Source organism: Berghia stephanieae, chromosome 2, assembly GCF_034508935.2.
Source record: "Berghia stephanieae isolate SIO BIC M18660-M18661 chromosome 2, UCSD_Bste_1.3, whole genome shotgun sequence".
Classification (NCBI taxonomy): Eukaryota; Metazoa; Mollusca; class Gastropoda; order Nudibranchia; family Aeolidiidae; genus Berghia; species Berghia stephanieae.
The window spans coordinates 90,333,110-90,347,468 of record NC_088361.1 but is presented as its reverse complement, the minus strand read 5'-3'; the positions used below and the strand labels follow the sequence as shown (position 1 = coordinate 90,347,468).

The following is a 14,359-nucleotide window of genomic DNA, read 5'->3' as shown; positions in this document are numbered from 1 at the left end:
TTCATTAACAAATAATTGATAAAAGCTTGAGGTTTTATATCAGAAATCTCTTTCTTATTTGCAATGATATATATTTAAATATGTCCTAGTTCAAATTAAGCAGTTAAGTTGTGGGTTCATCACATTTTAAACATTAGCCATCTACTATGTTTTATGATATTATTCATTTTAAAAAGATGGCTTGACTTCTCCGAAATACCTCTATCAACCATTTGGGAATAATCACAGATGCAAGGTAAAAATCTGAAAAGGAGTGTATCAAACAGTGCCAGACAAAACAGAAACAAAAATACAAGATAAAAAAATCAATCCAGAAATGCAGCACGTCTTAACTTCCTGATTACTGGTCGGATGTGGAAGAGAAAAATACAAGAAAAAGTCCCCACAAAAACTAAGCTCGTCTTGACTGGTAATCAGAAGGTCAGGGGCTCTACCCCCGGTCGAGGCAGGCTGATTTTTTTAGAATGATAATTTCCTGGCTTGTTCTTTCCATTCTGCCTGGTTCAGTTTCATATACACACCTTTGCAGATTATTATTTTAAACATATCAGTGAAGTAAATGGTTTAACAGTTCAACGTAAAAAGAAATGCCATCATGGCTTGATGTATCGCCTTGAGTTGAAATATGTGCATCAACCCCATCAATCTAATCCAATACATTAGCAATGACTATCCCGCACAAATCTTTGGGCCTCTTTTTCGCTCACGAAGTGCCCGAATTCGCGTCAAAATATGGGACGAAGCCGTTTCCTATATGCTATTTTAAAAAATTAATTACGACGCTGTTTATCGATGAATATGACGGAAAGTTGGCACACAGTTAGAAAAAAGGTCATTTTAGATTATGTCAAGTGACAAAACTCGTACGATTACCAGAAGACCGTTAAAAATAGATTTTTACTCTTTGGAGTAAAATATTTCTAAAACTACAGGGCGTGGAGGTTTTGTCGCTGACAAGGTAATACATGAACATTTCTTCTTTTTGGTTGTAAAATTTCATATGAATATGACGAGTACTTTTCCCGTATTTAACAAAACACCATCCTAATTTGCTCTTCAAGTTTCAATCTTTTAATCCACTTATTACGCAAGATACAACCAAAGGTCGAAAAAAAATGCTGAAAAAGCGTCCCATATTTTCGCGTTTTTTTCCTCTTTGCGGGTCATCCAAATAAATGACACCTTTGAAACTGCATAACTTGTTTATTTATGAATGGATTTTCAAAATTCAAAAACATTTTTACTCAGTGGAGACAGGGCTTTGGTTTTAGACAAACATTTTCCTCAAAAAGAGAAAAAAACATTTTTCATAGTCATTGCTAAATACATCGTTGTATTCTGTAGGCGTGCAAGGGTTGGCTTGTACATTTCTAGGACTGGATTATTTAGAACTAAGATGTGAATTGCTTAAACTAGATTTTCAAGGGAGAAGATTTCTCATCCCAAACGTCTTACTTTTGCATCAAATATGGCGTCAATACGTTAGTATATCAAAAACCAACCACAAATGACTTATCTGTTACTTGTGACTTGTGCAATAATTTTCACACTTGAGACATGATTTATCCATGTAATAAATAAAACTAAAACACAATCTTCACAAAAACAATTACCATTTCCAAGGACCATTTCATCTGGTTGCTCTAAAACAAAAGTAAATACAGTTTTTCTCCAACAGAAATAAGATCATTCATAGCTATTGAAAACATGCGAAGAATAATTCTGATAAAATCTTATGTTTCTAATCTCACATGTGCAAAATAAATGATTCACAATGCCTCGCATTTGTGTCTTTATGTTTTTAATGGTTTTACGGCGCTTCTAACACATCAAGGTATATCAGCGCCAGTAAAATGGAAGAAAATGGGATGGTAAAAAGTTCTAGAATTGCAATTAAAGCACCCAAGAAAAGGTAATACAAAGGGTTCAAATAGGAAATAAATGTAGATTCCAAGAGCACACTATCAAAATACTTAGTTTGAGATCACCTGAAAGTCTCACCCAGTGCCTCGCATTTCATTTCATATAATCAAATCCACGTTGAAATCATTTGTAACCTGCCATTTCAAAATGTGTTATGTTGGGGTGTTTTACATGCTAAAGATAGAATTTAAAGTTAATGTAATTGAGATTTGGGACAATTTTATATTTGATTTATTGATAAGAATAAATTTAGTTTCTTAAATTGTTCGACATTAACATTTCACGTTTATAGTCATTTTAACTTTAAAACCCCCTTTAAGCATTATTTGATTCAACTATTTATGGTACCATTTTGAGGCCATATGTCTCAGCCTTAGGGATAGACTATGGTGTCATAAAAGAGACATTTCTACAGTACATAAAATTATCAGAATAGAATAAATGGATTTTCCTTCATGGGCAAATTTGGAATATTCAATTTTTAATTTTTTTTCCACTACAAAATATTTGTTTCAATATCTTTTTTAAAGAATACATGTGATTCATATTGCAACATTGCATAGATAGATGTTGCACAATAAGGATCTGGAATCTTACCAACAGTGCCATCCCATGCAGGCCCCTTCTCAGCCGTTGGAAGAAGGAAAACAGTGGGTGTGTGCTTATCAGTACGAGTGTAGACTTCACGAATATCATAGTTCTCTGGAGGGTCAACTGTGCTGCCAAGCTCATACAATATGATAGCTCGAGATAGTTCAGCCATCTATCATGTTTATAGATATATAAAAGGAAATTAAAATGGAAACAAAAATTAAATTAACATATGTGTTCCATATGTTTTTGAGTTTGTTTGCTGGGTTTTTTATTTTTTGGGTTTGTTCTTTTTTGAAGATGTTATATTAATTTTGTTCGAAACATTTTACAGTCCAATATATTCTAGCAGTTTAGTATTGGCTTTAAATTAGTGGATAATGAGTTCCACACTTTTATGAGCTAGGGCTGAAATAACAACACATTACAAAGAATAAAGGCCTTGTAGTATAGAGATACCAGTAGAGCAACAACACCAAATGATGTCAAGGAAAAAATACAAACTAGATAGTCTCGTACCAAAATTTTAATATTCCTCGACCTAATGTTGACAGGCATCTTTGGAATAAAAATGAGCATTTATATAGTGCGATATAAGGGGTCCCTAGCCAACAACAGCACTTAACAAGTAGGACGAGACATGACGCTTGATAAGCAATACTACATTTTTTTTCTGACAGAGAAAATACTGTTAACGGCCAGGTAATCATTTTACACTTGAGTATGCATGGTGAGAGAATGTGAGTAAAGAACCTTTTACAACGACTCAATTATGCACCGCTCACAGCAGGTGTCAATTCTGGACCTTCCGATCGACTTTTGAAGAACCTAACAGCAAGAAACAAGCTTTTGACCATTATTGAGACCTTTTAAAGATGTGCGACAGACATATGAATGGTACCATATGTTGTTAACTTTTTTTATAGGCAGCATTGACAGTAATGCTAATTATAAGGTCTGACTGAATGAAGAAGTAGAGGAAGGAAAAAAAAGTAGGTGGCACAAGCATTGTCACATAAACTAACCTTATGAGGGCAAACGAGTTTCCACAACAAACATTTTTGGAAGAGGGATAACTCCTGTAGAGTCATACCAGGAACTGGATTCACCAGGGATATGGCATTCTGGAATTTCAAGGACAAAAGGAACATTTAAGACTTCGTCTTGTAGTAGTAGTAGTAGTAGTAGAAGTATAGTAGTAGTAGTAGTAGTAGTAGTAGTAGTAGTAGTAGTAGTAGTAGTAGTAGTGTAGTGGTGGTGGTGGTAGTGGTAGTTATAGTAGTAGTGGTATTATTAGTAGTAGTGGTAGTAGTAGTAGTAGTAGTAGTAGTAGTAGTAGTAGTAGTAGTAGTAGTAGTAGTAGTAGTAGTAGTACTAGTAGTAGTAGTAGTAGTAGTAGTAGTAGTAGTAGTAGTAGTAGTAGTAGTAGTAGTAGTAGTAGTATAGTAGTAGTAGTAGTAGTAGTAGTAGTAGTAGTAGTAATATAAGGAGCAGGGCTAGTAATAATAATAATAATAATAATAATAATAATAATAATAATAATAATAATAATAATAATAATAATAATAATAATAATAATAATAATAATAATAATAATAATAATAATAATAATTGATGTTTTGTTTTTGTTTTTAAGGGTTTTACGGCGCTTGCAACACATTAAGGTCATATCAGCGCCAGTAAAAAGGAAAAAAATGGGATAGTAAAAAGTTCTAGAATTACAATTAAAGCACCCAAGAAAAAGTAAGACATAGGGGAACTGGGAACAAATAGGGATCAGATGTAGATTCCAAGAGCATACCACCAATGCACTTAGTTTGAGATCACCTATAAGTCTCATCCAGACACAAGCACAAAATCCAACAAAGAGGAATACACTCAAATGCTTGCATTATACATTAAAAATAACAAATATAATAACACATAACAGAGAGATGATTTACAAGGAAAAAAATATCATCTCCCAAAACAATAACTATGCATTTGACTGTTTCCCTCCCAGCCAGGACTCCGGAAAGGGCCAGGACAAAATCAAGTAACCTCATTCCAAGACAAAGACAGAAAGCATGTTGGAAAACAGATATAAGGAGATAGAAGACACAGTATGTACCTCCCTGCCCGCTATGGGAGGTCAGGATCCCCACCCAGAATATTAATTGAAGAAGAAGAAGAAGAAGAAGAAGAAGAAGAAGAAGAAGAAGAAGAAGAAGAAGAAGAAGAAGAAGAAGAAGAAGAAGAAGAAGAAAGAAAGAAAGAAAAAGAAGAAAGAAGAAGAAGAAGAAGAAGAAGAAAGAAGAAGAAAGAAGTAGAGGAAAGAAGAAGAAGAAGAAAGAAGTAGAGGAAAGAAGAAGAAGAAAGAAGAAGAAGAAGAAGAAGAAGAAGAAGAAGAAGAAGAAGAAGAAGAAGAAGAAGAAGAAATATAACAATAATAATAATAATAATAATAATAATAATAATAATAATAATAATAATAATAATAATAATAATAATAATAATAATAATAATAATAATTATAAGTATAGCTTGTAATAAAAGAAAAAAACATTTTATCATTTAAAGATTGTATAAATTCCATGATACCACATAAATAAATAAAATAAAGATGAAAGTGAGCAAATACTGTCATTGATTGCTTTGCTTAATACAATGGAATCCCTATAAGGCCAACACCGCTGGACCAGAAAGATTGGTTAACTTTAAGCAAGAGGTGTTGACTAAGCATAAGTTGACTCTAGGGGTGTTGACTTTATGCAGATTCCACTGTACTATCCCCTTGCCTTGAAATATTCTTCCCATTGGGATGAGTTGTTGACGAGAGAGTGGCACAAACCATGGAATGGATGGTGTAACGATTCCAATATACTGCAATCTATCCACGCCTGAAAAGGAGTAAATCACAAATTAACAGTTGTCATTCCGAATGCAAAGAAAGATAAAGTGAGTAAATGTGAGTCATATATATATGAGTCACATTTACTCACTTTATCTTTCTCTCCATTTTCTTGGCTCATTTAGGCACCTCTCGTTTTTGGTGTCATTCCGAGCCTCACTGAGGTAGGCCTGTTATGTCGAGATAAACAACGCGCAAAAAAATTGAATTTCAAGTCAAAGTGATTGCACTTTTATTTCTATTTTCTTTGTGTTGTTCATGAAATTAATCCTATTAATAGGTCAGAACTTAAAATAAAGATTATAGATAATTGGACAATCAAGAAGAACATTCGTAGCTTTTACACTAATCCAAATAGGTAGAAATATTTTCTTTTCATTGACTTGGAAGCAAAATACTTTAATTCAAATGACATAAAATCAAATTTTCTGCGCCAGGAACACCCGGGCATAAAGAGAAATTGAGGAATTACAATCAAAACATAACATGATCAATATTTTCTTCCTAATGGGAATTAATTTTTATTATGAAAAATAAATTAATCTATAGCCGTACCTATAAAACCCCAATAAAAACAGTGAGTGATAACTATAACTCTAAACCACGAATAATAATTTTAAAAATGAAAGTTGTTTATTTAACTCAAAGTAAACTGTCGAAAAAGGCCTTAAAACTGGGAAGATGACATGGTACGAGGCATACATGGCAGCACAGGGCAGGCAGGATTGGCGAAGCTGGACGGCCCAATGTGTCAAAGACACGGGGGGAATTAAGGTCTAAGGCAAGGTAAACTACTTGATGGAAATAATACCAATCAGTAATAGAAGCATGTAGAAGGGACTATATTATCTGAGCTGTATTTTTTCAAAATACAATCTATTATAGTCGGATATTAAAAAGTAGTCCGTCTGGGGCCCATCAAGCTAGAGTTTATCCCGGTGTCTATAGCATGAAATGGACAATAGCAATAATTTGCTTGCTACGATTTGAAGAGGACACAATTGTCTGTCACAAGTTACTTTCCACCAGATCTAACAGACCCAGCACAAGATCACTGCTGGGTTGTCAGAAAAAAGTTTGACTTCATCTGGGATTGACCTCAGTCCCTTTGAGTGTGAAGCAAGTGCTGTGCCAACTGAGCCATCAGATATTTGTTTTAGTTTTAATTTAGTTTGAGAGGATGGAATAACTTACATTGCCTTCCATCCATTTCGGTTTCTGGTCCAGCAAACTTTGTTCATCCAATCCGTGTTTTTGGAAACCGTTAACAAACAAGCTGACCTCTTTGTTGCTGGCTTTACGCTGACGCATCATTCTCTCCAGGGAGACAATAAGAGACAGCAGAATGTAATGCTGCTCAAACATGATGAGCTTGACATACTTGAAAGTTGCCTGTAACACAGCATCTGATAATTCCTGGGCCCTCACTTGTGGTGCACCTACAGGAAAAATCATACAAATAGTTTTAATAAGTTTGGTTTGTTTTCTTATAATTTCTTTTATTTAATTTTATTTATTTATTTTTGCTGGCAAGGGGGGGGGGGTGTTTATTTTGGGGTCTTTTAAAATCATTTAATCAGACTTCATAGCCACCCTGTAGTTGCAACCCTAATCATTTTATAGTAAGATTTATTTTTATTCAAAATCTTTTGATGATCACACTTCATCAACTTAAATGTTTGATTGCAACAAAATAGACAATTGATTGAAAAGATAATCACCTAAACTTCCTTTTCCACGATCTCGACTTTTCATGACAGCAGCAAACATTTCCACAAACTTGTAGAAAGGCAAATAGTAGCAAGGAAACAGAACTGACAGTTTACGAAGCACATTGAACAACATTGCTGAGTGTTTCAGAAAAGGGGAGTAATGTGCAAATTTCCCCTCCAAGTGATCTCCCATGTATCTGGTTTCTTCCAAAATGAGTCTATTTCGTTCCACGTTTGTTTGGCAAGCACGTAGTGAGTCCAGCATGGTCTTGTCTTCTAATAAGGGTCCATTAAGATTCAGTGTCTTTTCTCGAATGATTTCCTATGTGAGAAATTGGGAAAAAACAACAACAACAAAGTTTTTAGTAAATGCTTTATTCATTTTTTTTTTATCAAAAAAAAAAACATTATCTAATCACTTACACAGTTTTTATGTCAATATGTTCAATTCAAAACATATGCAGTTATCAGAGTAAAAATGTGATCACTCATCTTAAAATGATATCATGTCAGCCTGAGCCAATTGCACAAAATCAAATTTTAACCTTAACTTATCAACTTCGAATTGAAATGAATACTTTCATTCAGGAGAGTGAATCATAAAAGAAAAATGAAAACATCCTACAAATCAGCCTGTCTGCCTCCACTGCCAATCCAGGCTGATAATATTTATTTTATTTTTTTTGGGGGGGGGGGGGGGGGGGGGGGGGGGTTCTTTTTTTCTTGTATTTTTCTCTCTGCTTTGTCTGGCACTGTTTCATAAACACTTTTTTGAGATCTTTATCTCACACCGCTATTTCCTAATTTATCACTTAGAAAAAGTAAAATATGTGGTCTTGTTGTATGATCCTCGCTTTCGGATCGGAAGGTCCTGGGTTCGAGCATTGCTCGGCGCATAGTTGAGTCCTTGGAGAAGGCTCTTAACTCACATTCTCTCTCCATACTCAGGTGTAAAATGAGTACCTCGCCGTTAACAGTGTTGTCTGTCCGAAAAAATTGTAATATCGCCTAACAGGAGTCATGTCCCATCTTGCTTACATGTTAAATGTTGCTGTTGCCCAGGGACCCCTTGTAAAGCGCTTTGAGCATGTTTAGTGGATATTGCGCTATACAAAAGCTCAATTAAATTAAATTAATTATTTTCTCTGTGAGTTCTGCTAACTAGGTCTGAATGGAAACTCACATGTTCTCTGGCCAGTTGCTGTCGATGGAGGATGATGTCATTCTCATTGGATCTCTTCTGTCCTTCGAATTCTTTCTTCTCTATTTTCATGGTCTCGTACATGAGTCGGTGGATTATGGCTTCGTCACTTACTGCCATATTGATGACACAAAGACGGTTCAACGGGAAACTGTACAGGCCATCTCCTGGATTACCATTAAAAAAGATGAGAGTTGATTAAATCGTGAGTTGTGTGCGCATTTAGAAAAACTATTAATATCATTAGGGTTCAGTGCGTTGGATGTTATCCCTATTGCTGTTTATAACTACCAGTCATTTTTAGGATATTCCCCAAAACGTCACACCCAACTAAAACAAAAATAGATTTTTTATCACGCAAACACAAAAGCAGTAAATTCTTGTGGTAAATAATTTCTTCAGCAAAACATGCTCTAAAACACACTGTTCATTTTCTTTAAATTTTATGATGTACAAGAGAAATTTGAATAAGAAAAATGTCAGTTGTATCGTAATCCACAAGGATAAAATTACGTGGTTAACTGATTTCCCCTTTGTCAACAAAATATTTGCATTGTTGCTGTTTATGAAAATCATAAATAACAATTAGTTCACACATTGAAAAGGGTCACTTCTGTGAAATCAAGAAGAAAAAAAAGCAATCCAAAAACCAGACTTGGGATTGTTTTGGTTTTTTTCTTGTATTTTTCTCTTTGCTTTGTCTGGCACTTTTTCACACACACCTTTTCAGATCATTACCTTACCTTACACCAGTGCCCGATCCCTTTGATACTTTTACTACTAACCTTTCACAAACAACGGTACAGTTGTACTGAGATAGAGACAAAAGTTGGGGTGATAATTGAATGCCATGTCCCCAACTCGTACTATCTTGTTTCCCTCTTTGTCTACATAGAACTGCTTCAGCAAGAGTCCTCTAAAGAACGGATCAAGCGGTTTTCTCTCCAAGTGGGTCACAAGAACAGTCACTCCTATTAGACAACAAAAGATACATTAAGAAAAATATATACAAACCGACCGACTTAGACTGTTGAGTATACTTGTTGACTATGCATATCCAAAAAAAGAAAAATTATGGTATTGCAGAAAATAGCGGCACCAATTTTTAAACTCTGGATTGGTTTTTAAATACAGTGGAATAAAAGCCAACACAGCCAGACTGAAAAGAATGGTTGACTTTAAACAATGTTGACATTATCATTTATCAATGGAACACACTTAGATAAAGAAGAGAAAATTTGGAACCAACATGAGGTGCTGTCTCTGAGCAGAAGTTGACTTTAAGAGTGTTGAATTTATATAGATTCCACAGTATCAATTCAGCAGTTAAGATAGGCAACATAGAGTTATGAAAGATTTACAGATAAAAATGATTGTGACAAATTATATGAGACAGTTGAATGTTAATGTTTCAGGTTTAAACGTGATTAAACATGTAAAAAATTAACTAAAGCTTAAAAAAAAGGATCAAAAAAATATTTTTTTCTCAACACTATCCATTTGTTCTAGTTTTCTGACATAATTTAATCTGTTTTGATAAAGAAAAAAAAAACAGAGACGTTAACAGCAGACAATCTTATGTTATTTATTATTAAATCTTATTTCTTCATATTCGTTATTATATTGACTAAAGGTTCTTGCAACATATATTTATTATGAGCGATTTACAGTGCGGTATTATTGGTTTTTATCAAAAGGGACTTTAATTGGAGTGATTGACATTGACTGTTGAAAGGAAAATAATTCAAACTGCTAATTACTGATTAATATAAATAAACACACGACACTTTTCAAGACATTTAATCATACCTACTAACATTAAATGTGAAAAGATCAATATTTAATCTAATAATAACGGCAATAAGCTAGCTAGCTAGCGCTCTCTCTCTCTCTCTCTCTCTCTCTCTCTCTCTCTCTCTCTCTCTCTCTCTCTCTCTCTCTCTCTCTCTCTCTCTCTCTCTCTCTCTCTCTCTCTCTCTCTCTCTCTCTCTCTCTCTCTCTCTCTCTCTCTCTCTCTCTTTCCCTGTTTTTCCATAAAAATACTCATACCGTGCACAATAGCATTGATGAGTCTAGAGTTGATATTTGGATCATCGGCCTCCAACACCCACAGGTTTGATTCAGGCACGTCCATGTCTGTGTCAGCACGCAGACTGTAGCTATCCCAACTGTTTGTCACTGACGTCACTGGTCTCAACTCGTCACTGTCACCAGTGTGACGCGATAACCAACCATGGCTAACCAAAATGAAAAAAAAAATTAAAAATAATAATAATGGATCATAGATAGATTTCTTGATATGTATTTAGGTAAAATACTCATAACGTCCACTAACACATTAAACTATGTGTAACCTTAAATGTTTATAGTCTGATTTATAGAATTTAGTGAGAACTAATCATCGAAATGACTGTCTGAAACAATAACAAAGAGCTGAGTGACGTTAGTTTCATTCCATCTACAGATACATTTTTCTTAAAATGAAAAGAGAATAGTGTGACGACTTGAACCAGAGATGATAAAATCACTCTCAATAAAACTTATCATAAACTTGACCCAATTTTCTCAATTTTCAACCAAAAAATTAATTTTGAGGCCAAAGGTCACCAGGTGCTTACAATTTGGCTCTAACATCACTTTTTTTTTGTCATCTGATTCACCTTGACATAATACCAGATTGACGCCGTGGGTCACAAATGTAATCTCTTTGGCTCTAAAATCGCTTTTATTTTTTTTTTTTTTTTTTTTTTTGTCGTTTTTAACTTCTGGTTCACATAAAGGAGTTACATTAATTCTAACCTGGTCATGGCCCTTGATGTGGATGTGTACTGAGAATGCGAGTCGGCAAATGTGTACTCGGTCACATCAGAGAAAGTCAGTATGGTGCCACGGCTTGGAGGTGGTTCTGGAATATCTTGATCTGAACTTTTCTTTAAACTTTCCTCGTCTATGGGGATGGCTGAGAATGGAAATTTTGATGACAAGCATGATAATAGTATAAACAACAAATGCATGATGGTGATGGTGGTGGTGGTGATGATGATTTTGATTTTGATGATGATGATGATGATGATGATGATGATGATGATGATGATGATGATGATGATGATGATGATGATGATCATGATCATGATCATCATGATCATAATCATAATCATAATCATAATAATCATAATAATAATAATAATAATAATAATAATAATAATAATAATAATAATAATAATAATAATAATAATAATAATAATAATAATAATAATAATAATAATAATAATGATGATGATGAACGAAAATCACTTGGTATCGGGCAAACTCCACTTGACAACAGCTCTGGTTGCCATTTTTTTGTATGTCATTAAATCCAGGAACATACAATAAGGACAAAAGAAAAAAATTAAACTTTTCTATTCTATCTTCAATTTATTCTTACCGTCTTCCACCACAAAGTCAGCCACGTCTCTCTCTGTGAAGACGTTTTCACTATTCTGCAATGCCTTAACCCACATCTCTGCCTGGTTGTCAGGGTCAATCAACAAAGGCCAACAGTGTTTTCTGTTATGGCAACACACCCGCATCATCAAGGCATTTTGAACCTGGTTGAGATGACAGATAATAATAATATGTAGTGTCTATGTTGAATAAAGCAATACAGGTAAGTGACCAATCATCAAAAAAAACAAACCAAAAAACGGTATTAAGGGTGCGAACAACCAACCATCTCACAATGGCATTATGTCAACTTCAAGCATCATTACTTCTTCACCACGTTTGACAAAAACACTATTTGGGAAAGAATTATAATTTGTTTTTGTGATTTTTTTTTTAAATTTGATTTGTTTTCATGTTTTTTTGTGGGGTTTTTTTTGGGGGGAGGGGGGGGTTGTCACTTTCAGAAAGTATATCCATTGCTGGCATGGGGGGGGGGGGGGGGGTGTCACTTTCAGAAAGTATATCCATTGCTGGCATAGGTGTCCGTTGATGGAATATAGATAGGCAAGTTTTTTTAAAGCAAGAAAGTGCTAGAAATAGGCTGAAATCCAGATCTTCGTTACAGTGTAATGCTTAAAGAGTAGCATGGCACTGCGGTATAGGGGTCCCGATAGCTCAATATGTTGAGCACTCACTTCATATGCAAAGGAACCAAGTTCAATCCTGGTTGAAGTCGAGATTTTTTCTGACCCCCTGTCCAGGGTAGCCAGGCCTGTTAGATCCATTGGAAATTACTTTGCAATAAACTAACATCCTATCCAAAGGGTAGCAAGCAATTTCTATTATCTGTTTCAGGTTAGAAAAACTTGGATAAAGCTGCTTTATGGCTTTGAAGAATTACTTTTTTTTCTCACAGTCCTAGCAGTTAAGTATTCACTTTTTCTATCCAGTAACATCATCCAATTGAATTTAATATTTTTAGAATGGACACTTACGGAATGTAAATCTGTGGGAAGATTTTTCATGCGCCAAGTGCTGAGCTCATCAAAATCAGACAAGATTTCCTGTAGGGTCAGGTTGGGTCGGGTTGGGATCGGACCGTGTTCATCCTCGTCATCGGAGTCATCAACCAGCTCGTCCTCAGGCACAGCACTCTCCATGGTGTCTGTCTTTTTGAGTTCGTTTTTGTAATATTTACTACTGTCATAGACTGATGATACGTACTTGAATGTCTTCACCTGTTAAAGTGTCAATAATTCATGAATGTGAAAAACAAAATTACAGATATATGATGAAATCAAATCTTAAACAGATAAGACATGAGCATTCTTCATTAAGGTGCAACGAAAAGGAGGATAGAGTGATGTCAGTTTATGAGACAGCAAATGCTTTTTTGTTTTGATTTAGCACTAACAGAACTAGACAAAAAAAAACTGAAATATTTATATTAATCAAACATAAGTAAACGTTAATTTAACTTCAACTTTTAAAAATAAAACTTTTATCTGTGCCACACATGCAAGAAAAAAATTAATCTGCAAATCTGTAATGTTGGTGACTTTATAATACGTAACCAATTGCCTAGAAACAGTATTAAGTTGGGATGAAAACAATGTTTAAAGATTCAATTTTAAACTCAGCTTATAAAATATGAGTTGAAGTAAAGACCTACAATTGAGGAGAGTGTACTTTATTTTCTTAACCTTCTCCTTACCAACTATTTTCATGTTTACTGAACTGTCATACCAACCCAACACAGAAATTGAATTTTAAATTAAAATTTAAAACCTATAAGTGCTTGATATACATAATTTTGCTGAGTTACCTGTGGGTGCGATGGCAGATTTGAACTCAGTTCACTTTGATAAGTCTCTGCACCATGAGATCCTGAGGCAGCTTCACTTAGCCCTCCTCCACTGCCCCGTCTCCCTGCCTTGTCCGGCGCATCTGTCTCCATCAAAAGTTCCAAGCGAGCTGTGATGGAGTAAGGCTCCCTGGTCTCAAATGCTTGGGCATCCACTGTGTTTTGTTTTATCCTATCCAGCCAATCGTGCATGAGATCCAGTCTGGACTTGTCGTCTAGTGGACCGTGGTAGATGATGCACGCTGCCGTGATCAAAGCATCACCAGGTGCAGAGGCTATTTGTTTCCTGGTCTTCTTCAACTCTGATCTCCAAAGGAAGTGTTGCATAGACATGTTCTCCATCAGGTTGTTGGCTCTAGCTATCTTTCTTTCAATGCCCTGGAGGGTATTGGAGATTTAAAAGAAAATTATGAGCTATTTTTATATCAATAACTTTATTAATTTCGAAGATAGATATTTCTATAAAGCAGGAAATTTGGAAAATTTGGAAATCGCTTCCTTTGTCAATAAGGCTTTTATGCAGCATTGAGGATTTTAAGAAAAAGCTGAAAACCTACCTTTTATATAAATTATCATACTAGATATTTGCTGCTTGATTAGTTAAATATTTTTTTAGTTTTAGTTTTTATGTGTCAAATGTCACATTATATTCTATTTTGTATCTTTAATGTGTGTGACTGCTTAATGGATCTTATGGCACCGTGTGAGTGTGTTACGGTTAGTCTGGTGATATTGTAAAGCGCTTTGAGATT

General features: G+C 34.7%; 1 protein-coding gene across 7 annotated transcripts in view; it reads right to left on the bottom strand.

Annotated features, from left to right (window-relative positions):
• LOC144965812 (dynein heavy chain domain-containing protein 1-like) overlaps positions 1-14,359 on the bottom strand; it is a 120,423-nt gene that overhangs the window by 8,208 nt on the left and 97,856 nt on the right. For 6 of the 7 annotated variants that reach the window (XM_078901554.1, XM_078901559.1, XM_078901555.1 and 3 more), the window contains 13 exons: positions 13,569-13,985; positions 12,739-12,981; positions 11,745-11,907; positions 11,117-11,276; positions 10,367-10,554; positions 9,103-9,288; positions 8,300-8,484; positions 7,126-7,438; positions 6,599-6,843; positions 5,292-5,393; positions 3,540-3,638; positions 2,521-2,686; positions 1,614-1,643 (listed from right to left, as the gene is read on the bottom strand). In XM_078901554.1, coding sequence (XP_078757680.1) covers positions 1,614-1,643; positions 2,521-2,686; positions 3,540-3,638; positions 5,292-5,393; positions 6,599-6,843; positions 7,126-7,438; positions 8,300-8,484; positions 9,103-9,288; positions 10,367-10,554; positions 11,117-11,276; positions 11,745-11,907; positions 12,739-12,981; positions 13,569-13,985 — 2,497 coding nt within the window. The remainder of the gene's footprint in view (positions 1-1,613; positions 1,644-2,520; positions 2,687-3,539; positions 3,639-5,291; positions 5,394-6,598; positions 6,844-7,125; positions 7,439-8,299; positions 8,485-9,102; positions 9,289-10,366; positions 10,555-11,116; positions 11,277-11,744; positions 11,908-12,738; positions 12,982-13,568; positions 13,986-14,359) is intronic. The other variant, XM_078901557.1, reaches the window with a different exon arrangement.